The sequence below is a fragment of the Tympanuchus pallidicinctus genome, unplaced genomic scaffold, assembly GCF_026119805.1.
Source record: "Tympanuchus pallidicinctus isolate F22 unplaced genomic scaffold, pur_lepc_1.0 scaffold28, whole genome shotgun sequence".
Taxonomy (NCBI): Eukaryota; Metazoa; Chordata; class Aves; order Galliformes; family Phasianidae; genus Tympanuchus; species Tympanuchus pallidicinctus.
In genome coordinates, this window is record NW_026294745.1 from 1,382,754 (window position 1) to 1,406,883 (window position 24,130).

At 44.5% G+C, this 24,130-nt stretch overlaps 2 protein-coding genes and 1 long non-coding RNA gene across 9 annotated transcripts; 2 read left to right on the top strand and 1 right to left on the bottom strand.

Moving 5' to 3' along the window:
* Positions 1-848: 848 nt before the first annotated feature.
* On the top strand, positions 849-6,394 carry HVCN1 (hydrogen voltage gated channel 1). 4 transcript variants are annotated; one of them, XM_052690938.1, is made up of 6 exons: positions 849-974; positions 2,650-2,869; positions 3,042-3,146; positions 3,426-3,657; positions 5,598-5,710; positions 6,046-6,394. In XM_052690938.1, the coding sequence occupies exons 2-6, from the start codon at positions 2,678-2,680 to the stop codon at positions 6,109-6,111; spliced, it is 708 nt and encodes a 235-aa protein (XP_052546898.1). In that variant the 5' UTR covers positions 849-974; positions 2,650-2,677; the 3' UTR covers positions 6,112-6,394. The 4 variants fall into 4 exon arrangements, with proteins under 4 accessions (XP_052546898.1, XP_052546897.1, XP_052546894.1 ...); XM_052690937.1 differs by lacking the exon at positions 849-974 and adding an exon at positions 1,159-1,277; XM_052690934.1 differs by lacking the exon at positions 849-974 and adding an exon at positions 1,665-1,770.
* On the bottom strand, positions 6,345-18,577 carry TCTN1 (tectonic family member 1). Of its 3 annotated transcripts, XM_052690931.1 has the most exons (15): positions 18,370-18,575; positions 16,823-16,943; positions 15,287-15,417; positions 14,774-14,940; positions 14,290-14,377; positions 13,560-13,669; positions 11,992-12,012; positions 11,419-11,544; positions 10,455-10,580; positions 9,993-10,077; positions 9,512-9,650; positions 9,057-9,213; positions 8,197-8,322; positions 7,717-7,861; positions 6,345-6,841 (listed from the first exon to the last, which is right to left on the bottom strand). In XM_052690931.1, exons 1-14 carry the CDS (start codon positions 18,524-18,526, stop codon positions 7,718-7,720), a joined length of 1,698 nt encoding a protein of 565 aa, XP_052546891.1. In that variant the 5' UTR covers positions 18,527-18,575; the 3' UTR covers positions 6,345-6,841; position 7,717. The 3 variants fall into 3 exon arrangements, with proteins under 3 accessions (XP_052546891.1, XP_052546890.1, XP_052546892.1); XM_052690930.1 differs by having other exon boundaries at positions 6,345-7,861; XM_052690932.1 differs by lacking the exon at positions 8,197-8,322 and having other exon boundaries at positions 6,345-7,861; positions 18,370-18,577.
* A 154-nt stretch (positions 18,578-18,731) lies between these two features.
* LOC128084690 (uncharacterized) lies at positions 18,732-23,534 on the top strand. Of its 2 annotated transcripts, XR_008208647.1 has the most exons (4): positions 18,774-18,850; positions 19,363-19,431; positions 19,745-19,883; positions 23,039-23,534. It is a non-coding gene; the product is annotated as an uncharacterized LOC128084690 (long non-coding RNA). The 2 variants fall into 2 exon arrangements; XR_008208648.1 differs by lacking the exon at positions 19,363-19,431 and having other exon boundaries at positions 18,732-18,850.
* Positions 23,535-24,130: the final 596 nt, after the last annotated feature.

Here is a 24,130-nt window from a genome sequence, read left to right on the forward strand (position 1 = left end):
CAGCGCTGGGCTCCTGCCCTATGGCAGTGCCTGCAGCCCAGCACACCATCCTGACACATCCCAGTGCAGGGAGGTGCATCCTGCAATTAACAAGGTTACAAGCACTGTTACTATAAAAAGAAAACACTACATACACTCACTGCATGTATATTTTCTAGAGTGACTGCCTTCAGCAAATGGATTAAAAATAACTAGTCGTAGAATGGTTGGAGTCAGAAGGGACCCCCAAAGGCCATCTGCTCCCACTGCCCGCAGTGCACAGGGACACCCACAGCTCCAGCAGTGCTCACTGCCCTGTCCCCTGACCGTGGCTGTGTGCAGGGATGGGGCACCACCAGCTCTCTGGGCACCCCGTGCAGTGCCTCGCTGCCCTCAGGATCAAAACTTTTGCCTTGTATCCAATCTAAATCTCCTTTTAATTTGGTAGAATCAGCCAGCTGTGATGGGGTGTGTTCTGGCAATAGAAGAACATGGCTGAGCTGACAGTAAATCCTCAAGAGCTGCTCTGAGCATTCTTGGCCTTGTTGTCCATTCCCCCCCCCAAAAAAAAGTTGTCCCCAAGCTGAGGAGCAATGACAATTTGCCCCAGCATGGATCAGAGTTGGTGGAGGCCCCGTTCCACAGTGAGACTGGAGCTGATGACAGCCAGGAGCACAAGGTACTTCTCTGACCCACAGAGCTGAACCTGCATTCCCCATCCTGTCGGCTGACTCGGCTCTCACACAGCACAGCAGCTGGCTGTGTTTTCTCCTTAAATCCTGCACTCCTTACCAAGAACAGATTCGGGTCTGCAGGGCACTCACGAGGAAGCACTGCTGTCTGCAGCTTCAGTCCTGAGCTGGTGCCTTCTTGCATTTGCTGATTGCGCTGGTGTTTTGGGGGCCAGCTGAGACCAAATGCCTAAATGAGCTGGAAACGCCCAGGTTAAAGCTCCTCCTTCCTGCTGCAGCAGGGTCACACCTGTGCTGTTCTCTGTAAGTAGGTGCTTTGGGGAGGGGGCTCTGGGACTTTGCACTGGGCATTGCATGCACTGCTTCCCCTTCACCCTGGGGAACGGGCTGAGGACAGGGCTGTGTGCTTTGGGTTAAGGTTCTGGGAAAAGTGTTAGGCTCTCCAGAAGGAAAAAGAAACAGGTAAAAACAGAGCTTTTGCTTGGTGGAGCACTGAGGATATTTTGAGTTCGTTGCAGCAGAGACTCCTCCCTGATCCTTTTGCAGCTGATTTTACTCGGTGCACTTCCCAAAGCAGCTGTGTTTGAAAGACGGTGGGTTCCCAAAGTAAGTAGGGCCCCTAAAAATCGAGGTGGATTAACAGTGGCCACGTTTCTCAGGTTTACACCGTTGTAATTCTCCTGATCCCGACCTCCGTCTGCTCCGTGGGACTGATCCGCACTCTTCAGCAGCTGAGTTCTGGTCTCAGCACTCGGGCTTCCCTTCTGTGCCCGCCCTCGTGTTGTTTTCTTGCAAAATGAGCACGCAGCTGATTTTGCAAAAAAAAAAAAAGTTTAGGAAAACAAACCCGAAGTTAACATCCATTTGGTGCATCCTCTTCCTGCAGCTTCCGCTCATGGACGTCCATCGGGGCCGAACTGGGAAAAAAAAATGCTGCGAAAACGGAAAACGTCAGCAAGAAGGGAGCGAGGCTCCGGGCTGGGGGGGGAGTCGGTGGGGCCGGGCCGGGGCAGTGGGGCCGCCCTCGGCCGGGAGGGGCGGAGCCGGGCTGGGAGCTCCGCTGCGGCGGGAGGGAAGCGGCGGCAGTGGGACGCGCACGGTACCGGGGCTGCGGGGGCAGCGGGGGGCTGTGGGTCGGCGGGGCCTGGCCACGGCTTCCCAACCCGGGTCGAGGGTGAAGGTGTTGGGCGGACGTTCGTCTTCCTTTGGATCTTGGCCCCGTGTTGGCAACGTCTCGGCTTCGGTTCGGTGTCAACAGGGTGGAGAGGTTGGGGATAGGTTGGGTTGTCCTGTGCCACAGCGACGGCTCTGGATCCTGTGACTGGCGGCCCCTCAGTTTGGTAGCTTCGAGCGTCGGCCCATGCTGGGCTCCTGGCCAGGAATGGATGGGGATGGGGATGCACTTATGCACTGGCATCAAGAGAGGGTTCTCAGTGGGTTGGTGGGCTGGGCAAGCTCGCCAAGTTGTCCAGAAGAGGAAGGGCTGTGAAAGGGGAACATAGGAGCAGTCAGAGCCCCTCCCGCAGCCCCATTCGATGTCAGGCCACATCCACGGGTTTGGGCTGGAGCTGGGGGTGATGCGAAGGAAGGGAAGTCACAGCTGTTGCGTGGGGTGAGAGGGACCAGGAGGAGCTGGGCTGAGGCCGCCTGAAGGGCTGAGGGAGGCTCTGAGTGCACAGCGAGGATCGGTCTCAATAAGGGCTGCTGCTGTTCTCCTGTAGCTGAAGTTTTGGGATGTTTGGAAGTAACGTGTTGAGGAAGAGCCTCAGAGTTCAGCAGTGCATGGAGCCCTGGGAGGTGTGGGGGGGTCATGTTGTGCCGTGGGCGGTGATGCAAAGCAAGCGGCAGCACCGTGTAGCGATTTCCCGTCCGCAGGCTTTGTTCTCAGAACGAAACGCCGCGCTCTTGTCGCGCTCACGGTGCTGAAACGGGAGATCTCGCGTCCCCGGGGAGGTGACGCTCAGCTCTGGTCCCGCAGGCAGGTGATGCTCGCTTGATCCGGAGCCATGTCCCGGTACCTGAAACACTTCACGGTGGTGGGGGATGACCCCGTACAGTGGAGCAACGATTATAAAAAGTGGGAGGAAGAGGAGGAGGACAATGGGGAGAAGGATTCGGAGATCAAACTGGAGCCCTCCCGTGCCCACGTCACCTTCCAAGATGTGATGAAGAAGCTCTTCAGTTCGCGCAGGTTTCAGGTGAGGCAGGGTAAGCAGAGGCAAAGGGAAACGAGGCAAAGCTCGGCCTGAAGGCACCTGTGGGAGCAGAAATGGTGTGGGATCGGGTGCAGGGTGGGAGCTGAGTGGTTTCCTATGGACTTGTGCCCATCTGCTGCACTTGGAGAGGTTCACCTGAGTTCTTCTCCAACAGATTGTCATTGTCTTCTTGGTCATCGTGGATGCCTTGCTGGTCCTTGGGGAATTGCTGATGGACTTGAAGATCATCCATCCAGACAAATATCACATAGCCCCAAAGGTAAAACACAAGAAAGGATCAAGAGGAACTGCTGTTTCCCTCTCTTTGGTGCTACAGAGCTTGCCAGAAAGCTGACCAGCCCATGGTCTGTGCAGCAGCTCTGTGTTTCCTTGGGCTCAGCAGAGCTGCATTGTACTCACCACTCTTCTTCTCTGGTTCAGCCAAAGTCTATTGCAGAGCTCAGCCAGAGGTGCCCTCGAGTGGCAGGGGCTCCCAGCTTGCCCCACACACGTAGACAGGATGGTTTCCTAACTCTAAATCTGCACTTTCTTTTCACAGGTTTTCCACTACCTCTCCCTTTCTATTCTCACCATCTTCCTCGTTGAGGTGGGGTTTAAAATCTTCATTTATGGCCGGGAGTTCTTCCACCACAAGTTCGAAGTGCTGGACAGCATCGTTGTCGTCGTGTCTTTCATCCTCGACCTCGTCCTGCTCTTTCGGGAGCACGAGTTTGAAGCTGTGGGGCTCCTGATACTGCTGCGGCTGTGGCGTGTGGCCAGGATCATCAACGGTACGTGGCACAGGCTGGGTCTGCTGCCCTTCCCTGAGTTACCTTGCATGTTCTTTCCCACCTCAAAGAAAGAGCGCAGGGTCCTGTTCTCTCACCAAATTAAGTTGTACTGGGGTGTGACCTTTGCGAGGCTGTCGTCTCTCTGGAACAAAAACAACCCATTGCTGGTGTGGGTGCGATGACTCGGTGGCGGGCGCACAGCAGCACGTTCCCCTGCAAGCCACTGGAACGCTGTTCTTGCACAGCTCCCTCCTGAAGGGATGTGACGCACAGCGTTGTTTGCGTCGCAGGATCCTCTTGGCAGTGCTTTAGCAGGGAGCAAGGTGAGCTGCACCAGTGTGGGTTTGCTGGCTCTGTCGCTCTGCTGCAGCTCCGTCATCCCCCCGGGGTGCTGCAGGGAACATCTTGATCTTCTGCTGGGTTTTTCTCGCTGGGAGGCAAAGGATTTGCTGTAAAAAGAGGAATACAAGATGTTCCCAAATTAGACCTTTCTGTTGGAATTATAAACTGTGGTGAACGGTTGTAAGTTCTGACACTTCTAAATCTGCCATAGCTGGAACCATTTCCTACCTTTGAAGAAAAGTCATTTTGTGATTTATTTATTTATCTTTTTGAAGAATATACTGGTAATGAGCTTATCCCTAATTCCTGCGTGAAACCATAGCCTGAGTATAGACCCCAGCCCTGTGCCTACAAATGCACTCCTGGTGAGGAGTGAGCCTCCTGAGCCTCAGGGCTGTAAGTCCTGTGAGTCGGAGTAGGAAGAAAAGAGATTCTTAGTCCCTGTAACTGGCACCTCTGGTGCCATTCTGATGGGGACAGTGTCTCTGGAGGCTGAGAGGAGATGAGAGCAACTTGAGCCCTTTGGGAGTGGATGTTGGAGAGAAAGCAGCCTGGTCTGTAGATGCATAAGCCACAGGAGCTTGGTATCTCTTAATGCACCATTTCATAGTGGGAAAACAGCACTGCTTTTGCAAATAAACCTTATCCTTGGGTGTTTCTGTTCTCATGGCAGGGCTGCTCACCGTGCCCACCTGCTTGGTTCTGTGCTTGGTACCAAACCACTGTGAACTTTGGGTGCTGTGTAGTTTGGTGCTTTCAGCCCCTGCTGGTTGGTAGAGGCCGGGTTACAGCAGGTGGAAGCTGTTTGATGTTGTCAGTGCAAATAAGCAGCATTGCTTGTTTGTTTTTGGAGAAATGAACCCCAAAACTGCAGGCCTGTAGCACTGGAAACACAGGCATGCACTGGTGGCTGAGTTAGTGCATGTTGTGCTGTAAACAGGCAGAAGAGCTGTCAGGGAGATTGTGCTGTTCTTGGTGCTCTTACCAAGCAGGTTTTTGGTTTGTTTGGTTGGTTGGTTTGGTTTTTTTCCCCTCAGAAAAGAGTGGGAAGAAACTGCCTTCACTGTGTGACTTGAGTTCACATGTAATAACCTAAGAATAATTTGGTAGAGAGGTGTCATTTCTGCTCTAAGGGGAAACTGTGTGCCATTGCTGCTGGGTTGCACAAGTTGAGGCCAAACCGTGTGGTGCTGGCAGCAGTACTGTGCCCAGGGCTGAGCTGTGTGCTGCTGCTCAGCAGGTCCTGTGATGGGAGCCCTGAGCCCTGCTAGAATGCAGCCCCTCACTGTACGAGGCACTGGTTACATCCCCCCAGCTCTGCCAATGGACTGAATTCAAAGTCAGGCTTTGAATGACAGTTTGAGAGAATAATTCAGCTCCGAGGCCAGACTGCCTCTTCCCAGCAGAGCATCGGTATCCGAGTCCCTGGGGTGGCTCATCTAAAAACCTCCTCATTAAGAAAAGCACTTGGGAAAGGTGGTTGTAAGATGACAGAAGCAGAGCTTGAGAGGAACGAGCTTAACTCCCTGTGTACCATTCACCTCCTGCTAGTGGTTGTTTTACATTGTAAAATGAACCCACTGTGAATTGTTGCACAGGAATAATTTTATCGGTGAAGACCCGCTCTGAACAACAAGTGTCCAAGCTAAAGCAGGTGAACCTGAAACTCGCCACAAAGGTTGAACAACTTCAACACAGCTGTGTGGAGAAGGTAAGAAAACACTTTTAAATTAATCATGCTTTACCTACCAGCTGCTCCCAACAACAAGCTGGCCTGGGATTCTTTTGCAAGCTTGTTGCTGCCAGCTTGGTTTCCTCATCAGCAAGTTGTGAGGTTGTGTCTGTGAGGAACCGCAGCCTTGCCTCTGCTTCCCTGAGTGTTTCTGTTTCAAAGGAATGACGGCTACCTCTGTCCTACTTGTGTTAGCCAGGTTGTCCTGTTTTCCTGCAGTGAGACACGTTCCAGCAATGGGAAGATCTGTAGGAATCTAGGAAACTACTTTAAGGTCAGAGCTGTGTGAACGGGGTGACTTTTGTCTCCAACAGGAGCAAGAAATTGAGAGGCTTACCAGGATGTTAAAACAGCACGGGCTCATCAGCGAGCAAACGTAGAAGGCCAGTTTTCCAAGGTGGGGAAGTCTGCCGTGGCGAGTGCAGCGTTGAAACGTATCAGATTGACCTGAAGGGTTTTCCTCTCTGCCTGCTTTCTCTGCTGTAGTGTTTCTGTAAATGTTTTCTATCTGACCACACTTTGATTAGATCTTGGGATTGCAAAAATAGCTTCACTGGAAAATTAAATGAGTGCTCCCTGTAAACAGTGACTCCACAAGACCCTTGTACAGCTGTACAGACAAGTGCAAAATAATTTAATAAAGACACAACTTTACAAGCTGTACATTCAGGAAGTACCACTCATTTCAAGGAATTCTGTTTTTCAGTGATAAGGTTCTTTGTTTTGCATCACCTTGTAGAAACTTGCTGTAGCAGACGTAAGAATCCAGGCTGGAAAGGTCATTTCATCTCTCACAGCTGACCATTCACCACTGCTACATCTCTTCTTTGCTAATAGTTCTTTTTCACGCTGCTGGTTGATTCATTTTCTGTTGCTGCTTGTGCCACTTCATTATTTATGTAATCTGACTTCTTTAGCTAGCAATCACATGAGCAGCAAAATGGAGGCAAACACATGCCATCTTATGTCAAACAATGCTTGATTCTCAACAGATCTGAGTTCTGATCCTGTATTCTATCATCTCTTCTTCCATTTAAGTGTTCGTTTGCAGCCTGCTGGGCTACAAAGTCATCTGCTTCCACAGCTCATAAATCAACACATTAAAGGAATCTGTAAGACAAGATCTAGGTGAGTGGACTTCTGGGAACAGTTAGAAAAATAAATAAATTAGGAAGCACGTTCTAAAGGACAAGGCTGGTGTCTGAACACCATGTCAACTTGTTCAGGTACTGGCAGCCCTGGGGTATTTTATAGTTAAAGAGTGAGACTTGAGGAATAGGAATTTCAAAAGGTGTTGACTGCAGCAGGCTTCTCCAATTGATTTTAGCCACAGCCAGCCGGAGGGTCACTGAACTCTTCTGAAAGCATCATTTAACTGTTCACATTTTTAAAAAGAAATGTAATAAATTAGTGATTTGGGGAAAATAACTAGGAATGTGCATCTCATTCAACTATAGAAACAGATAAAGCGGAGGCCTTATCTAATGCCACATGATTAATTAACAATTAGCTCTGCTGTTCACAGAATAATAAAGCCTAGTTTCCTATGGAGCTGTGCTCCTTCCCTTTCTTTCCCTTTCTGCCTGCTTGCTGTGAGCCCCAGACCATTGATCTGGGGTGAGCTCAGAGTGCCCAGCTGCTGGCTGAATGTGTGCTGACAGGCCAGCTTGCAGCCCCCAAGAAGCTCATGTGCAACATTTTTTCCTCCCAGCAGAAGTGCAATTGGTGCAACTCATCACTCATGCTGCTTTCTTTTTTTCCCCCTGCCTTAAAGCTTTTGAGAACCCTCACGAGGGCTCACTCACCTTTTCTTCTATTGAACAGTTTTTAACTCGGCATGCTTACAGTTTGGAAGGAAAGGCTGGCCAGCACAGTGACTGGATAAACCTTGCTTCTTTGGGAAATGGATTAAAAATAGAAAGAGAAATTAAAGAGATTAGCTTTTTATCCTTTTTTTTTTTTTTTTTTTTGGCTTGGGCACTTACCTTAGACAAATGGGAAGAAAAAGTCATGGGGTAACTTGGCATTAATGGTGGGCCAAGCTTTATAGCCTGGTTCTGCAGGTGAAGAAATATCAGTGAAAACAACAGAACTTGTTATAGGAATAGTCCTTTCTCTTCCCAGAGGAAGCTGCAATGAAAATACAAACAGGCATTAGCCTTGCTCTTCTCCTTGTATGACTGCTTTGTTTAAACTGAATTCTGTTTTTTGCTGTTATTTGCAATAAGGTTTTTCCATGTATAGTTCCACAATTCTTTTCGTGGCTGATGTACAAATTTTACTGAAGCTTTGGCAAGCTGCCCACAGTCATGTTTGAGTTGGAACAGAATCTGGTGGGTGTGATATGTTCTAATATAAAGTGTTATCTTTATCTAGAGAGATTAACCAGGTCACTGTTGCACAGCTGATACCTAAGCAAAACAAGCCATTCTTTTTATCTGAGATCCTGTAATTTAATTACATACCTGCTTCAATGTAGTAGTAGTGATTGTTGCTGTAACATTTACTATTCTGGCTTGTGGGTTGACTAGGGATCCGTATTTAGTCCACTTCACTTCTATGTCAAGTGCTGCTGGTATTTGGCAGGAGCTCTGAAAAGTGTTAGAAATCCTCTCATTGTCTGACTGGTATGGGAGCAAGCTCATGCCTTATTCATCTTATTAGCTGAGCACAGTGCCCCCAGGAAGCTCTCTGCAGGAGGTCAGCAGAGCAGCTCAGCCGTGCCTGCGCCCTGCACTGCTGCCTGCACAGACAGCACAGCCACAGCTTGGGGGCGTCTCTGAAGTTTCTCCATAGGCGACGAACTGACCTCGTAAGTGAACTTCAGGTAGGGCTGCTGGATCTGAGCAGGGCTTTGGCTGTTAATGACAGTGCTGAGCTGGCTCTTTTCAGCAAGAAGGCTTTCCTAATAGTGTCATCTTAGAATGTGGTTGGGACAGTAGAAAACCCTTAATTTTGCCAAGGCAGAGTTTTGGATTTTATAACCTTAAATATTTCCAGGTTATTTCTTTTTTAACTCTCATGTTCCTGTTTATAGAAATCATTCAATGTTCAGCTGCAAAAAAGATGCAAAAAAATTCTACAGAAGCTGCAGTTGAGGATGAACTGTCATTCAACCCACTCAAAGTAGCATAAGTGCTCTCTTTACAGCAAGAGGGAAATGTTCCTTGTTTCTGAATATTCCAGAGGAACTGACCTCCAGTTTGTTTGTTTTTTTTCTGCACTTTTTTTCGTGTAGGTCTGAGAAACCTAAGCTGAGAACAGGTTCAGATCCCAGAACAGGAGATAGAAAGGGTGATAATGGGGGGGAAGAGTTCATCTTCACCTGTTCTGAGATGCGATGGTGAGTTATTGGCACCCAGTCAAGCACATCCTGGGCTTGAGAATTTCCAAATGAGGCCACATATTCAGGAAAGCTTTGTCCCATCAGTAAATCCAGGAGGATCTGAGCCAAGGGCTGGCAATTCATAGCTGCTGTAATTCTTCCGGGGGGGGGGGGGATAAAAAAAAAAAAAGTTACAGCAAAATCCATTGGTTTGGCACAGAAGTAATTTCTCCTTGCTGTCACGCACTGCTCAAGCCTTCTGGCTAAAGTGGCTAATGTGAACAATCTCTCCAAGAGAAAGAACGTTGTTAATTAAATGATATTTCTTATAATTAAATACTCTATTCCCAATACTCTTACAGCAGTATGAATGTCCCAGGATGTGAACAGATCCTAATGGAAAGAGTTGTTGTGGGGCTAAAAGCACTGAATAAGGAAACAAAAAATCCTCTTACCGTAACTTACAGCCTGATATCATGTTGTAACCAAATAACACTGGGGTTCTGGCTTCCTGTGCTGTGAGACAATCTTGGTTGGCTGTGCTTTGCAGAATAGTGAGCTGACTGTATTCGTTGGTACTCTGAATGATGCCTGATGTAATGCACAGTTAAAGGGAAACACAATACTTGAGGACTATGAAGAAAGAATCTGTAGTCAGATCCTTAAGATTTATCTAAAATGCTGCAGTAACCCAAGACTCCTCTTAAACCACGGAGAAGCATTAGAGAATGCAGTGAAGATCTGAGTCTACCTCACTGCACAGTTCCAGGAGATTGCAGTGAGGACAGGCATTGATCACTTCTAGAACACAGCCAAAAAGCATACATTTACTTTCAGTAAGGAACTGATAAAATGTACAGGGTGTCCAAGCTAGAAAGTCCTTGTGAAGTTGGAGCAGAACAAGTGTTGAAAGCAGAACTGCAGCAGGGAAAGGATATCCTTGTGGCTTGAAGCCTGCTCTTACAGCCAGTCCAACAACATAACCAGGATTACCACTGAAAAGAACTGGATTTGTATTCACCTGCAACACAGATTTACAGTATTACTCATCTTGTGCTGAAATATTTGGAAAATGGTAAAATGTTTCAGTGTTCTTCCAGTTATTAACTGCTTTGTACAGCAGTAAAGCTTCGCTGCAAGAATATCCCAGTTTTCTGATAGTGGGATCAGCTTTGCTTTCTCTGGATATGCTCGTACACAGTGACAGGATGAGTCTTCTGCACACCAATAACAGTCTCTGGAGGCCCCTAATGCCCACTTCTGAAATGCTGCCTCATCTGTGTCGTCAGGACAAGTTACATTTTTACCTTGCTGCTAACAATTGCTCTGATTCAAGTTTAATAAGTTTTGTAATTAAATGTCTTTCACCAAGTCATCCATAACATCTCTAGCAGTTACCTGAGTAAAGCTGATTTCAAAGCTCTGTTGTATTGAAAGTGCTTCTTTGTTAACTGCTCCCAAGACAAAAGAAGCAGCTGCTTCTGTTATTTCTCCTGTGTCTGTGTATGTAATATGATAACTCACCTGAAAATGGAACATTTTAGATACTAATTAGAACAAGTAGATAAGAGTATGGAACTAAAATAAAGGAATTTAAAACTATATAAGTATTGTTTTCCTTCCTCCTTGTTTAAGAAACACTCAGCTGCGTTGTAGAGATGTACTCTATCCTCAGTTGCAATAAGAATGGGCTCAGAAAATAGAAGAAGCTGAACAAGAGCTTCCCCCTCAAAATAAAGCAGTATTTTCAGTGCTTGTTATTTATTCTATTTTGCCCATCATTTCTGACCTCAGAAGAGAGGGAGTTTTAAGGCCACAAGAAAAGCTGTGATTTGATCTGACAGAAGCATAGCATTTGCAAAGAAGTTAGTAGCCACATCAGCATATTTAGGACGTGACTGTTACCAAATGAAGCCACTGATTAGCAATGTTTAAAAACAGATCTAGGTTTGGAGCCTCTTCAAAGCTGAATTCTTGATAAACTTCTAGGTGTAATTCTAATGCGCACCTACTTAGGATAAAGAGGTAACCTGCAGTATGTATTCCTCTGTCTCTGCTACCACTGTGCCTTAAGTCATATTCTCCTAAGGGCAATCTGGATTCTAAACTCATTTATTGTCCATCCTGTTATATATGTAGAGCAATAATAAAAAATATTTCATCTTGACTGATATTATTTTGTTGCAAAATGTATTCTTCTATCCTAAAGTCTGTGCTTCTCTTGTGATACTGGCTTTGGAGGTACCACAATCTATGGAAATGGCAAGGCTTCTCTCACATCTTTGTAAGCTGTGACTCAAAAGTTATTTGATGCACACATTTTCCACTAAACAAAAGAGGGAAAGGCAAATGCCATACCTACCCCAAGAACTACATTTATGCATTGTTCATTCAAAATCACAGGGTGCCTGAGGACATCACTGCTGTTAAGTAAAGTCTGCATTCCATTCAGAGACTGGACAACTACGGACCGGACAGTAATGTTAACCTGAAAAATAATCAGTGTCATTTCCAAATATGATGTATAATTATTTCTGGCTTTTTCTGTATCGTTACATTTGTGACTCTTCAGAAGTTCTGCTCTGCAGGGACAGCAGTCAATAGTCTTTTAAGCAAGCATATTGATGAAGTTCAACTAAAAAAGCAAATAAAATTAGCCAATAGTTTCATGTTGGGGTACTCCATCAGATTAAAGTTACCTGCAGATAGCACGATATTTGTTGGTAGCACGTTATCTTGGAGCTGCTAATATTATTACTGAATAAAAACTGCAGCATTTTTGTCCTAAGGCAGGTGCAGGGGATTTTTGCTTTACTTTTTGCTCTAAAGAACAAGGCTGAAATCACTGGTCTGATGAAGTCAGTGAAAAACTCCCGCTGCCTATAACAGAGTAAGAAGTTTACCCCCCCCAGTTCCAAGTTAGAAAGATACTTACCATCTGACTTGATTTAGGCACCTAGAGAAGAATAAAAGAGCAATTTCAAACAATAGCAAAGGTATGAACTATTACAAGTAGCAGTTAAGTAAAGCAATTAAGGTTTAATTGCTTTGCCTGTTTAACTCCCTGTCATTACAGTGATTTTTGAATACTGAGAGTCATTGGATACACTCTGCTGTATTTAGGGAGTGTGAAAATAACTGCTATTTGTGGCTACTATGCAAAATCTTACAGTTCAGTGCTCTTCTTCCCCTGGCAACTGGAAAGTTTCTTAGTGACTACCAGCAGTTTTCCACCAGGCTGAGCTTTGTCTGCACTCCTAACAAACATGCAAGGCATACAAGAAGTACAAGACAAATCTGATATTTCCCTCTGACGCTGATTGCAACTCAGAACGAAGGCTGAAAAAATTCATTTGCACCCGAAAAGAGAAGGCACCTCAGTACGGCATTACTACTGCTGTGTATCATTTTGTTGGTCCTCAGGGTGTTAGAGAACATTCTTCATACTACAAGTCTGTGCAGAAACATTTGTAACCATTCACAGAATGCTAATTTAGGAAATCTGCAAGACTGTACCCAAAGAAGAGCTTTTGTTGCCCCATTCTCATGATACTGAGTCCGTAATTTCATGGTCTCTAAACAGATAAATGAGAAGTTAAGTATCCCTCTGTCATTACAAGTGCACGGTTACACGTGGTCACTCTGTCAGAAAGGCCTTCGTATCTCTCAAGCTGCCTCGTGTGAGCTCCTAATGATGGGGTTTTCTGAAAGGAACACTTGTGTGACTCTGCTCACCAAAGGCTCCCGGCCTCCCTGGGATTTCGCCATTTCTTTTGCCACTAGCTCCACCTGCTGGCACTGAAAGGGTTCCCTGCTCTGCCCTCTGACCATTCCAAAACAAAATAATTTTTGTTTTCACGTCCCATCTTCACAAGGGGAGCTGCCTACAAGCCAGCTTTACTGTCCATTTGGCCCTCTCTAATATTCCTCAACATTTGCACAGGGGACTTCTGTATAAATATGAACCTCCTGTTCAAAAAAGAATGAAAAAGTAACCTTAGCTTTGAAAAACAGCCACAGACTGGATTTGGTAGTAGGCTGGATATGAACATGTTCACTCTCAGAGGAGTAAAAGGTCACATTCTTTGAGGAGTATAACGAAGATCATTGCACACGTGTACATTAACTCTACATTAACACCATTATTAAAAACTGAAGACTATTCAACCTTACAGATTCTTTAAGTACAAAGATTTACAGGCACAAGCACATAAAACTGCTGCCACTGCAAAGTTAGCTCAGTGACACAAGTTTCTGTCTTCCAGACCGTTACTTTCGCTGGCTGAGCAGACAAGGGTAAATGCTTCTGTTACTTCAGCATGAAGTAAAAACATTTCTAAAAGCTTTCTATATGAAACTCTGCTGGATTTTTTCTAACCCATGGTTTAAATACCAAAAACAAACATCATATCCTGTAGGCAATAGCAGTTACTTCATTCTGCAAATGCAAAACACTATGTAATACGGACAGTCAGCTGTATGATGCTTTCAGACCATACTTACTGCTAAAATGCTGGAGTTGATGTAAAAAAGCATACTAGCTGCTTCAATGTTGCCACAGTTTTCCACGCTGATTGATCGAATGCATTTTGTAGCCTGCTGCACTAAGAACCCTGGAAGAGAGTCACAAAGTCTTGCTGAAGGAAATTAAAGACTAATTATGAAAAACACAAGTAAAAAACTACGGAAGAACATATTTAACAATAACAACGGGTCTTGGAAAATGCAAGCTTCTTTTTGGTTGTTATCCTTTACAGATTTCCAAGAAACTGAAAGTTCAAAATGTAGGGTTCAAGTCTGCAAGTCTGACTGCAGTTGCATTCAAACTGTGAAAGAAACCTCATTCTGTTAAAGAGATGTCTTAAAGAGGTTGCCCAGTTAGGTCATGCTTATGCAACACACCCTCACAGTGTCACCTTTGTACTGCTTCACTACATCAATTAAATCAATTATGAAGTCAGTGGTGTTTTACTGTTGCATAAACAAAACATTTAAAAGAGATACCAACCAAGGATTCCCAGATCTAGCTCTGAATGTCTAACAGCTGCAATACGACTCCCAACCTACGTCCAAAAAAACCTCCACAGACTCAGAAGATATCTGGAAAACGTTTGCTCACAAATCTTCACCTGAATTTACATTGGTGTGTGTGATGGTTCACTGACTGATGAAACTCAAGTTAGAACAGAATATTCTACTGCAGATAAACTGGAATTCAACTGCATTTTCCAACCTGCAGGGTTTGCATCAGAGCACCAAGAGGAGACGACAGGACTTGGCAGCCTGAGAAACGCATCCACCGTCTGTATAGGAACCCCATACTGCAAACAAAATGCCATATTCAAATATATGGGTGTATTTTGGTTCATGGAAAGTTTTAGAGCATTTGCATGAACAGCAAATCTGTATAACAGAAGTTCTTTTTTCCATTACATCTGTCAACACCACATACTGCTTTGCATGTCAATCCTTAAGCCACCACTAACAGCTTTCTTTGTTCAGAACAGCCAGTTACTTTTCTCAGATCTTAAAACTCCAGCTCACTTTTGAAGAAAGCCAAAGCAACACTACAGTTTCTTTCTATATTTCTATGTTTAAAGAACAAAACAAGGATTTTTCTTTTACAGTACTGCAATTTTTTACAAGCAAATGTAAACAATGCCCGCTTGCTTTTTTACAAGGCAATTTAATACTACTTGAATCATGCTATCATGTACCTCATATCTGTAACTTTCATTTGCATCAGAAGAATCTGAAGCATCTGAGTTCATACTCCAGCTGTCGGGCTCAGCACTGAAAGTAGCCCTTCCATACTTTCTAAGCAGCTGATCAAAATTTTCAGCAGTAGGTATTTCAGGGGAGCTAAAGGAGAGTGCTTGTTCATCTGCCAAAACATTTTAAAGAATGAGATGACTTTTAGGATAAAACATATAACCTTTTTTAAGGAAAATGTCACTTTTCAACTCTTGATTCGCCAATGGAAAATAAAATTAGATTAAAATTGTTAATTAAGCTTCGTTAGAGCCAGGAGCATACTTTCAACAGAGAAGACTAAGACTTGGAGTACGAGACAGTTTCACAAATAAAAGTATTACAACATAAGGACCACGAGCACAGAACAATCAGTTTTCTGATAAGTTTAGTTATTGTTAACTTCAGTCTATTTTTGTACCCAGAGAGCTTCTAAAAACAGGTGTCCAATGCTTAATATTGGCAATAACATTACTTACAGTTTGTAGCATGAATGCAGAAAACACTGGGATTTACATGGTCAACTAATTTAAAAACTCTTTCTGGTGGATTTGCTTCAGTATCAAGTGAATATATGGCAGCTTTCTGACTACAAAGACGGCTGTCACCTCTGCAAGTAATAACAAAAAAATCAGTGATCCACTAGAAGTTACTACTGACCATATTTTAAAGTTCTCTTTGTGTGCTGAGGCAGCAAATGGCAGAGTTACAGCAGTCAGTGGCAGGTACTGAGAAAGTGAAACAGCTTTCCAAAATGACCTTTTAAGCACGGAGCTAAACTTAAATGCTGGCTACCAGGATCACATCCTGTACCAAACACCCTTTTTCCTCAGTATTTCAGATGCATTACATAACCTCTCACTTCTGATCAGGCAAAATCCGTTCAACGATTACCACAATTACACAAATGTACATAGATCCAAATGTAAATAATGAGATCCACAATACTTGCAGTCATTGGAAATTTCATGCAAAATGAACATTTTATAGAACAGAATTTTAGGGGACAACTACAACTTCATTTTATGCATTTCTAGTTGACAAAGACAGAACAGTCACCTGAGGCAATTTAACTGTCATTCAGGAAGGCGTTGATTAGACCTTTCTGATATACCTAAATATCTATAAATGGGTAGCAGTAGTCATTATGTGCAAGAACAATAAGAAATGGCAGTCTGGGATGACTGCTAATTCAAATTTCAAAGCACCAAGAATAAACCCCAGCATTCAGATTGGCATAATTTATGCAGAAGGTGGGTTGAAGTGCTGTACTTATTGTTCTGCGAAGTCACCAAGAGATTTTACATTAAGATAACAAAGTGAGCTTTCATAACTCCTTTTTGAGAGGATGAAATTAAGTAAAAAAAAAATTAGGTTTTCAGATAAACTGTAAATAGCAAGGAAGTAACCAGCAATGTTACTTTATGCATATAAAGTTATGTTTCACTGTTTGTAAAGTGACAGACTGGCAGCGAGGCAGCAGGCTGAGACCACTGACTTGTAGAACTAGGATCAGAGCAACACTCACACCATTTCATTAAGCCCTGAATTGATCATGTTTCTAGTTGATACTGTAAACCTCAATTAGAGGTTACTGAGAAGCTGCTGCTGGATTATGGAGGTGGCCAGATGGTCGCGTGGCATCAGCCTTCTTAAATTCCAGACACTGCATTATATTGATGAAGGTCTGACGATACATTCTTCTTCCTTCAATGCAAGGCTTCATCAGTAAAGCACCCACGCACAGTAGGACAGAACAACAGGAAGAAAAAGGAAGAAGCACAAATTTAGAAAACAGGGAATGAGAAATTGGGCTGGGAGGCCAATTTGCTGTTCTGCCTGGTTGGGAGCCAAAAGTTTACAGGCCTAAGGATTGGGGAAAGGGTAGGAAGGGGCTAGGAAGGCAGGGGAAGAGACTGGTTAGAAATCTGTCAGAGGAGAATATAGGGCTCATACAAATATATGAGACAAATAAAACTGAATTTTGTATTTCAGATAGCTGTTTGTTCACTTACGTGACAACTGGAACTGAACACGTAGTAAAGAGACTGAAATCTGCTGCACTGCAGTCAGGGTCACAACAGCAATTTATATCACACTGTGCCACCAGCAGATCACAAACACACAGCTTGGCAACTGGAGAAAAGATTTAAATTCCAATTAGGACTGGAACTTTGCACACTACAGCATGATCTCTAACACTTTCAATTTTCACCTCGCCTTATTTTGACAATGGGCAAAAGTCTATATCCAAATTCAGGCTGGTTTTTTGTGTGTGTTGTGTTTTTTGTTTTTTTTTTTTTTCTCCAAGTCATTTTTAAAAGCTCTTTTCTGTCACTTAGCAAATCCATGAGGAGCAAATAACAAAACTGGGAGCGTACCAGAATCTGACATTTTTTTTCCCTGTGAAATTGAAAAAGCAACTGAGTTTATAGGAATTTTGAAGGTATAAAAGTATGAAACTGGGTCCTGCACAAGAAAAGATACAAACAAAGCAGTGATGCTACATTTATCTGTTTGTTACAAGGTAGTGAAATTATGTTTATCAATTTGCTTCATATATCTGGAAGAAAAAAAACTCGCAACATTTTGATAAGAGCAGTGATTTATAGGTATTGAGAATGCCCTGGAGTGCAGAAATACACTTCCCTGATGTGCCAGCATAACCAGAGTTGACCTCTTTGTTTTTTCCCTCTGTCTTTAGATACTGTTAAATATTGTAACAATACAGAAAGCAAGTTCTAGCAATACTGTAAATGGTCTATATTAAATAAATTTGGCAGCTTCTTAAAAAAAAAAAAACTCTAAGGTTTTCCAGTTTACATATTCAAGGAATATTTAATATTTTATTGAGCTGTTGTTGAGAGTTGCTGTTCCGTAATAAATCTAAACTTAAGGGTAGCACAGACACTGCAGACAAGATTTCAAAAGAATGCTTGCTTTCAAAACTATCCCTCTTTTATTTCCATCTGACTATTTCCCACTTCTCCTGGGCCTCCTGGATGCTCTCTGACCATCTGAACAGTTCCCACACCATTCCTGGAATCTCTGAGGTGCTGTTGTTCTGTCAGCTGAGTTTTGATGGAACCTCTAGCTCACCTTGTCAACAAGAGCAGTTTGATCACAGACAATGAGACTGCGAATTTCTCTCTCTGAGTTGGAGGATTTAGGGCTCTTTTCCCTAAGGAGGCACAGACTGGGACAACGTGTTTTGAGAGAAACTTTGCTGGTGACAACTACACTGGGAAATCAGAAGTTAAATAAAAGTCTACCTGCCAACTAAAAGACAGCGGGAAGCCCTTTCTGACACCACAATGACAAACATTTGTGATCTGTGTCGTGATAGCACTGCATATCAAAGAAACAGGACTGGATTTAAAGTCTGGGACAAACTTGTGCCACGGCAATAAACACCAGAAGGAAGCAGGGCAGCTGCCTCACAGTCTCATCCTAAATAGAGGAGGCCCAAGGCCCCAGCAGTGAGCGGAGACTCCTACAAGGTCCTGAGAGGGCCTCCCCTCGGCCAGGCGCCGCGCAGCCCCCCGCCCCACCCGGCACCCACCGTCCGTGAGCGGTGCCGGCCCGCTACGACCCCGCTCCCAAGCGGTAGCACGGGTCTTCGATGGCGCTTCTGAGCTGGACGGGAACTCGGTGCTGGGCTCGACTGCCCGAAGCGGCGACAAGAAAAGAAGCACGCCAAATCTCAGCGCCGCCGACATGACGGCCGCTGCTAGGCCGCCCCCAACGACAGCCTAGGCCTCCCCTAGCAACAGCCAAGGCCTCCCCTAGCAACAGCGTGGTTGCCAGGGAGCGCGGAGTGTGATGGGAAACAGCGCCCCCTTGCGGCCGCTGGGCATCATGGGAAGCGGCGCGGGGTGTTATGAGGGGTTGTGTAGGAGCGGCCCCCCTTGGAGTATAAAATCCCGAGTTTAGCGGGTCTTTGCAGCTTTATTTCTAATAATACGCATTTCGTTAGCTTTTAAAGTTTATCAGTTTCTTCTCCTCAGCTCCTTCGCCTTGTCAGTACTCTGCAAGTGGTCCTGGTATGTCTCTTCTAGCTCTGAACGTTCTGTGGTAATTAATCTTGTGGTGTAGGAGGGTGATTTTGAACCGATCTGATAGTTGGGAAATCTGTGCTTGACTTTTACACAAACGCCTGTAGTTCCTTGGTGTTTCCTCAGAAATGCCAAGCTCCGGGCTTTGCTTCCACTCCACAGCCTTTCTCACTTGGCCTGGCAGCCTCCTCGCGAGGTGCAGGGCAGGGCTGGCTGTGCTGCTCTGAACGCTGCGGCCTCTCGAGCCCTGCCTCACAAAGCAGGAGGCACAGGGTGTGGAATTCAGCTGAGGGAAATAAAAGAGCTGTAGCTTTGAGACTCAGCTGGCTTTAGGTAACCCCTAAGGAAAGGAGGCTTGTTTTCCTGCCTGCTGAAATGCAGGTGAAGCTCTTTTCCTTCCTCATGGTCAAGTGAAGTTTCCACATCCTCTTGCTTGAGAGAAAGTAAAATAGATTTTGAAGCTTTAATTCTAACTACCGTCATGCTTGTCCTGCCTGCAGCGAGAGTCTGACCACATGCCTGCTCTCTCTCCTTCGCTGTTAGGTGTTAAAGAGCAGGCATCTCTTTGGGTGAGTCTGATTTAGGGGCTTACAACCCCTTGAAATTCCTTGAGTGATCTGCTCCCACCTACCACACAGGGTCAGGCAACAAGCATAAAGGTGTTTCTCCTACCTCTTGAACTTGGAATTTAGTTTGTTGTTTTAGAGGGAAATTGGTTCTCTACTGTTTATCATCACTTGTTCAACAATGTTATCATCAAATAATTAATAATGAATCACCCCCCACTAGTTTACACTTCTCTTATGGATTTAAAATGAGTAAAAAGAGCTGTTGATAATGTACAAGGGAAAATAGAATTTAATATGTTACTTTTGCATACAGAATAACTTTGTGAAGCTGATTATACACAATGGACCAGAGTCGTGGATAGGAAGTGCAAGCCTTGCTGAAATCTCTGGGCTCATCTCAAGAACAGATTGAACCCTGAGTACATGTGGGAAGGAGCTGGATGAGTAAAGAGGTATTATTTCTTACCGCATCTACCACTGAAACTGGGAGGCTGTTCAGTAGGAACATACAGAGCAATTAATCTATTTTTCTCATGATGTTTTTCCTCAGAAATAACCTAGGACTTTTCTCAGACCAGTAGTTCACCTAACCCCATCCCCAAGACTGGCTGTGAAAGAACGGGATATAGGATGAACATAGGTGTTGTGTTACTTGACTTTCCATTTTATTAATGCTTAAGTGATTAATTAATGAATTCCTTACCACTGGGATGTGATAGTTCAATAAAATCATGAATTCCTTCCAGAAATACTTGCACAAACAGAATGCAATAAGTAAAGTCATTGCAGAAAGAAGCTAGGAGAAAAAAAAATCTGACGTAGAAAAAGTCAAAGCAAAAGCCAAGTATAAGAGAGCTCATCTGAAAAATCCTACCACCACAAAAATAAACCAAACCAAAACCCCATCATTGTGTTAGACTTCTGAAGCAGGTTCAAAAAAGCAGCACCCCACAGTGTGTAGGACAAGATCAGGACATTAATAAATAATGCATGTCCTCCATCAGAGATATTTTAATTTATCCATCAACATGAATTAATTAATAATTTAAAAGGGCACTATGATACCCATGTGGGAATTCCTATGAAATGAAAATCCAAGCAGTTTAAAATGCAATAGATTGCTCTCTATTAAAAAACATGTTAAGGGATTTACTGTGTTACTATTTTACTTTAAGCAACAAGGTTCTGATGTGTTTGAACATCATAGTGTGCCATTTGCAATCCAAACATTGCAGGATTAAGTCCATCAAGTGACTGATCATAAACACAAACAGAGTTCACACACGTGTCTTTCATGAGATGCTAAAACAAAGCAAAAAACATTACCTAAACTTCAGTTTCTCTCATTTAAGCATATTTTACTAATTCAGTAAAATTCATTTTCACTCATATAACTTACACCATAGCCTTTCCTTCTAAAATTGTTTCAAATAGTTTAATTAATGCTACACATACAAAACTATTGTTGTTCTCAGAACAAAAGACAGTTGCGTCATGTACCAATCAATACCCCTCCTGAATGTACTTAAAAATATTCAAATCTAGGTGAACAAACGGGCAAAGTCAGTATGTTTCTCTTCAGTGTGAAGGTGTCAGAAATTCTGCTTATGGACACGTATCCTTTTGATTAAGCAGTTCAATTTTATTTTTGGAAGTTTGAGCTAACTCAGAGTAGGATTAGTTTAATAAACATGGTCCTCATAAATCAGTGGGTGAGGTGCTCAAGCTGTTCGTTGGCTGAGCCTGTGCAGCTCTCTTTGAACACGCCATACACAAAGCTTTTAACAGACTTGGAACAGATTTCAGTGTGAGGAAGTTTTCTGTAACAAAAAGTACTCATCAGACCCCCTGTTGTGAAAGAGCTCCTATAGGAAGTGGTATCATTCCTGGTACTTTAAAATTAGGAAAAAATCCTGCTAGGAAACAATTTTGTATGTACTTAGTTTAAGTATGTATGCACTTAAATATGCATATTCCAAACATATTTCCAGTTTGATCCATTCAAAACACTGGCAAAAGTAACAGTCACCACTAATCTGCAGTAGCTTGTATCTGACAGAGAAGCTGGATAACTTAGGTGAAGTTCCAAAGGAACCAATGGAGAAATTGATGCATGAAATAAGTCAGCTCTCCCTGGGTATCACAGAGGTCCCATGTGGAGGTTCTAGTTGCTCACCCTGAGAGCGATCTCCTGACCCTGCATCTTCCATGTGGGCACTTCTGGTAACACTGTCATTTTTGCAGCAGTTTCCTGTTTGATATTAACTAAGCTGTCCTACCTTCTTTGCAAGGCAAACATGGTTTTTGCTCTGTGACAGATGACTTTAGAAATACAGGTGGACAGGCATTTTTAATTAAAGTCGAAACAAAGTTAAGTAAGCCTGAAGTGCATTCTGCTCTAGCACAACATTAACTCTTAAATAAATCGTGGGAAGCCTTGGAGCCCTGTGCTGCCTCTGTACAGCAGATGGCATTACAGGTAATATTTATCATACTCCACTTCCAAGGCGAAGTAGTAGGGAGGGAGTACTGACGTCAGCTACAAGTGAATCAGTCTTAACACAGGCTGAAAAACTGCTTGTGCCTTCAACAGTTGATTACGTTGTACAGCATTTCTGCCTTGTGCTCCTCATCTCACTTATTAGTCTGTCTGAGCAAGCCTAGCAGGAAGAGTTCATTTCGTTTTGCAGCTTAAACGAACTGATGGATCGTTTAAATGGATCTTGGACTTTGAGGTGGGAAGATTCCACCCAGCTGCTGTAACCAGGGGAATGCCCTTTGCTCCAGTTTTTGTGCCAAATTTGTGCATTTGAGAATTTTAAACAAATACCACTTGGCAGGATCTTGGCCCTGAGGGTACGATAATAGTACTGAGTGAGACAGCAATGTACGTACAGAGATCTATCAGTGCTGATAGTGAATACTAGGAAGAACCAATCCTCTTGTATTTCATTTAAAATGGGGGCTTGGTGGTGTTTTTTTCTCCCAAGAGCCGAGTGATCTTCTGAATGAAAGCCAATAGCAATCTTTCATCTGGGGAACTGTCATCACAAGGAGTGAAAGAGTTCAGCAAAGGTTAATTATTATTACGTAAATGATGTTGTCTTCCTTGGCCGTCTGGACCAGCCTGAGTGGATGACCAGGGATGTAGGGATTATGAATTGCTCACGGCATGGCCTCGCAGGAACAGAGTCATGCTCTGCCGAGTGTATTTGACAGCCCTGCTCTCATGCTGAGTTTCTCAATCTGTGAGGCATGGCCGATTGATAAAGCGCTACAGAGCGTGTCCCATCCTGCTTCAGGGAACTCACTGCGATGGGGCATGGAGAACTCGTGCTCAGCTGGAAGTGAGGTGGGGGATTACAGATGGAGAAGCGGTGTGCATCCAGCCGGTGTAGGACAGAACACCTTGTGACGGTGAGAGCTGTGTCAGGGCACACCAGCACTGTAGGCAGGACTGAAATCTGGTGCCTTAAAGCAGGAGTTAGGCTGGATTGGTCTTAGCAGAGAAGAGACCTGGACAAGAAGAAGGAAGAAAGAATGAGTTAAGGGAAAGAATGACTGTTGGGGAAACTCTGAAAATATGCACTTCCCTTTCCTGCTCTAGGTACGAGAGGAGGTGAGACAGCAACCCTGATGGCCATGGCAGCAGCACTCCTTTATTAGCAGCACTTTGGCAAAATGAGCTGTGCAGCAGTTTCCTAGTTCAGAAAGGCTGGGCTTAAGTTGGTCTTTGTGGTCTCTGCACTTTCTTTCTCCTCATACAGAATTACAAAGGGGCAGATTATTTTTAATGAAGTTCGGATACCATTTCAGCTTCAGGCTGAAGCGTTTCACACATTGCACACTTTAGCACTTCAAAGGGGACAAACATTGTCTCTCCGTCAAGGTGCACAGCAGCCAAATGCTCACTGTGCCTTAATGCTGTTAATGACAGTTCTTCAGCAATGCTCCCGGCGGGCTGGATCCCTGCTGTACACCGCACAGCTTTTCCTTTCACCAGCTTAGGGTTCAGCTTTCACACTTCCCTCTGCTTTATGCCTGCCTTTTGTTTTGCTCTTTATGTATCTCTGGGCACGCAGTGCAGCAGCCTCGTTAACGCAGCACTCAGTGCACGTTCAGGGCGGCCAGCCAAGAGCTCCAAGCAGCACCAAACCTTTCTGTGCACCCAGGGCTGGCAGCAGGGAAGGATCAGTCCTTCGGGGTCTCCATGCCCTGAAGCCGTGCCACCCGCACAGCCATGCCTTTGTCCCACGTGCAATGCTGTGTCTGTTCTGTGACGATCGCGCCCTGCAGCCTTATCTCAGCACTCTGCAGCCTTATCTTTAGTGCTCTGGCATCTGTTTGCCCTACATAACGGGTGAATCCTCTCTACTTTCACCTGTTTTCCCAGAAATCACAACCATCAGATGCAGTGAGTTCGCATTACACAAAACCGCACGCTGCCAGGGAAACATGAGGAGTCGTCCTTTAAAAATACTTTTCAGTGCCGCATGACTCACATAACCGTCCTTAATCACCAGAAAAGCGCAAATGGCCACCGAATCCCTAGGAGTTATTTCGAGCACGCCAGACACGCGGCCCGATATGGGCGTGGAGGGCACATAGCTGGGTTAGGCGCAGCCCCGGTGTTGAAAACATAATTGCAATAATGACAGGTAGAGCTGGAGGAGGCGGCGAGGAAGCGGAGCCCAGCGCT

What these genes read in the sequence shown, in the direction of transcription:
- HVCN1 (XM_052690938.1), top strand. Translation starts at nt 2,678, where the DNA reads ATGTCCCGGTACCTGAAACACTTCACGGTGGTGGGGGATGACCCCGTA. An exon ending in TCAGTTCGCGCAGGTTTCAG is followed by an intron (nt 2,870 to 3,041) that starts GTGAGGCAGGGT and finishes CTTCTCCAACAG; the next exon opens with ATTGTCATTGTCTTCTTGGT. An exon ending in TGTGGCCAGGATCATCAACG is followed by an intron (nt 3,658 to 5,597) that starts GTACGTGGCACA and finishes ATTGTTGCACAG; the next exon opens with GAATAATTTTATCGGTGAAG.
- TCTN1 (XM_052690931.1), bottom strand. Translation starts at nt 18,526, where the DNA reads ATGTCGGCGGCGCTGAGATTTGGCGTGCTTCTTTTCTTGTCGCCGCTT. An exon ending in ATGAAAGTTACAGATATGAG is followed by an intron (nt 14,378 to 14,773) that starts GTACATGATAGC and finishes TTTTGTTTGCAG; the next exon opens with TATGGGGTTCCTATACAGAC. An exon ending in GCATAAATGTAGTTCTTGGG is followed by an intron (nt 10,581 to 11,418) that starts GTAGGTATGGCA and finishes TTCCATTTTCAG; the next exon opens with GTGAGTTATCATATTACATA.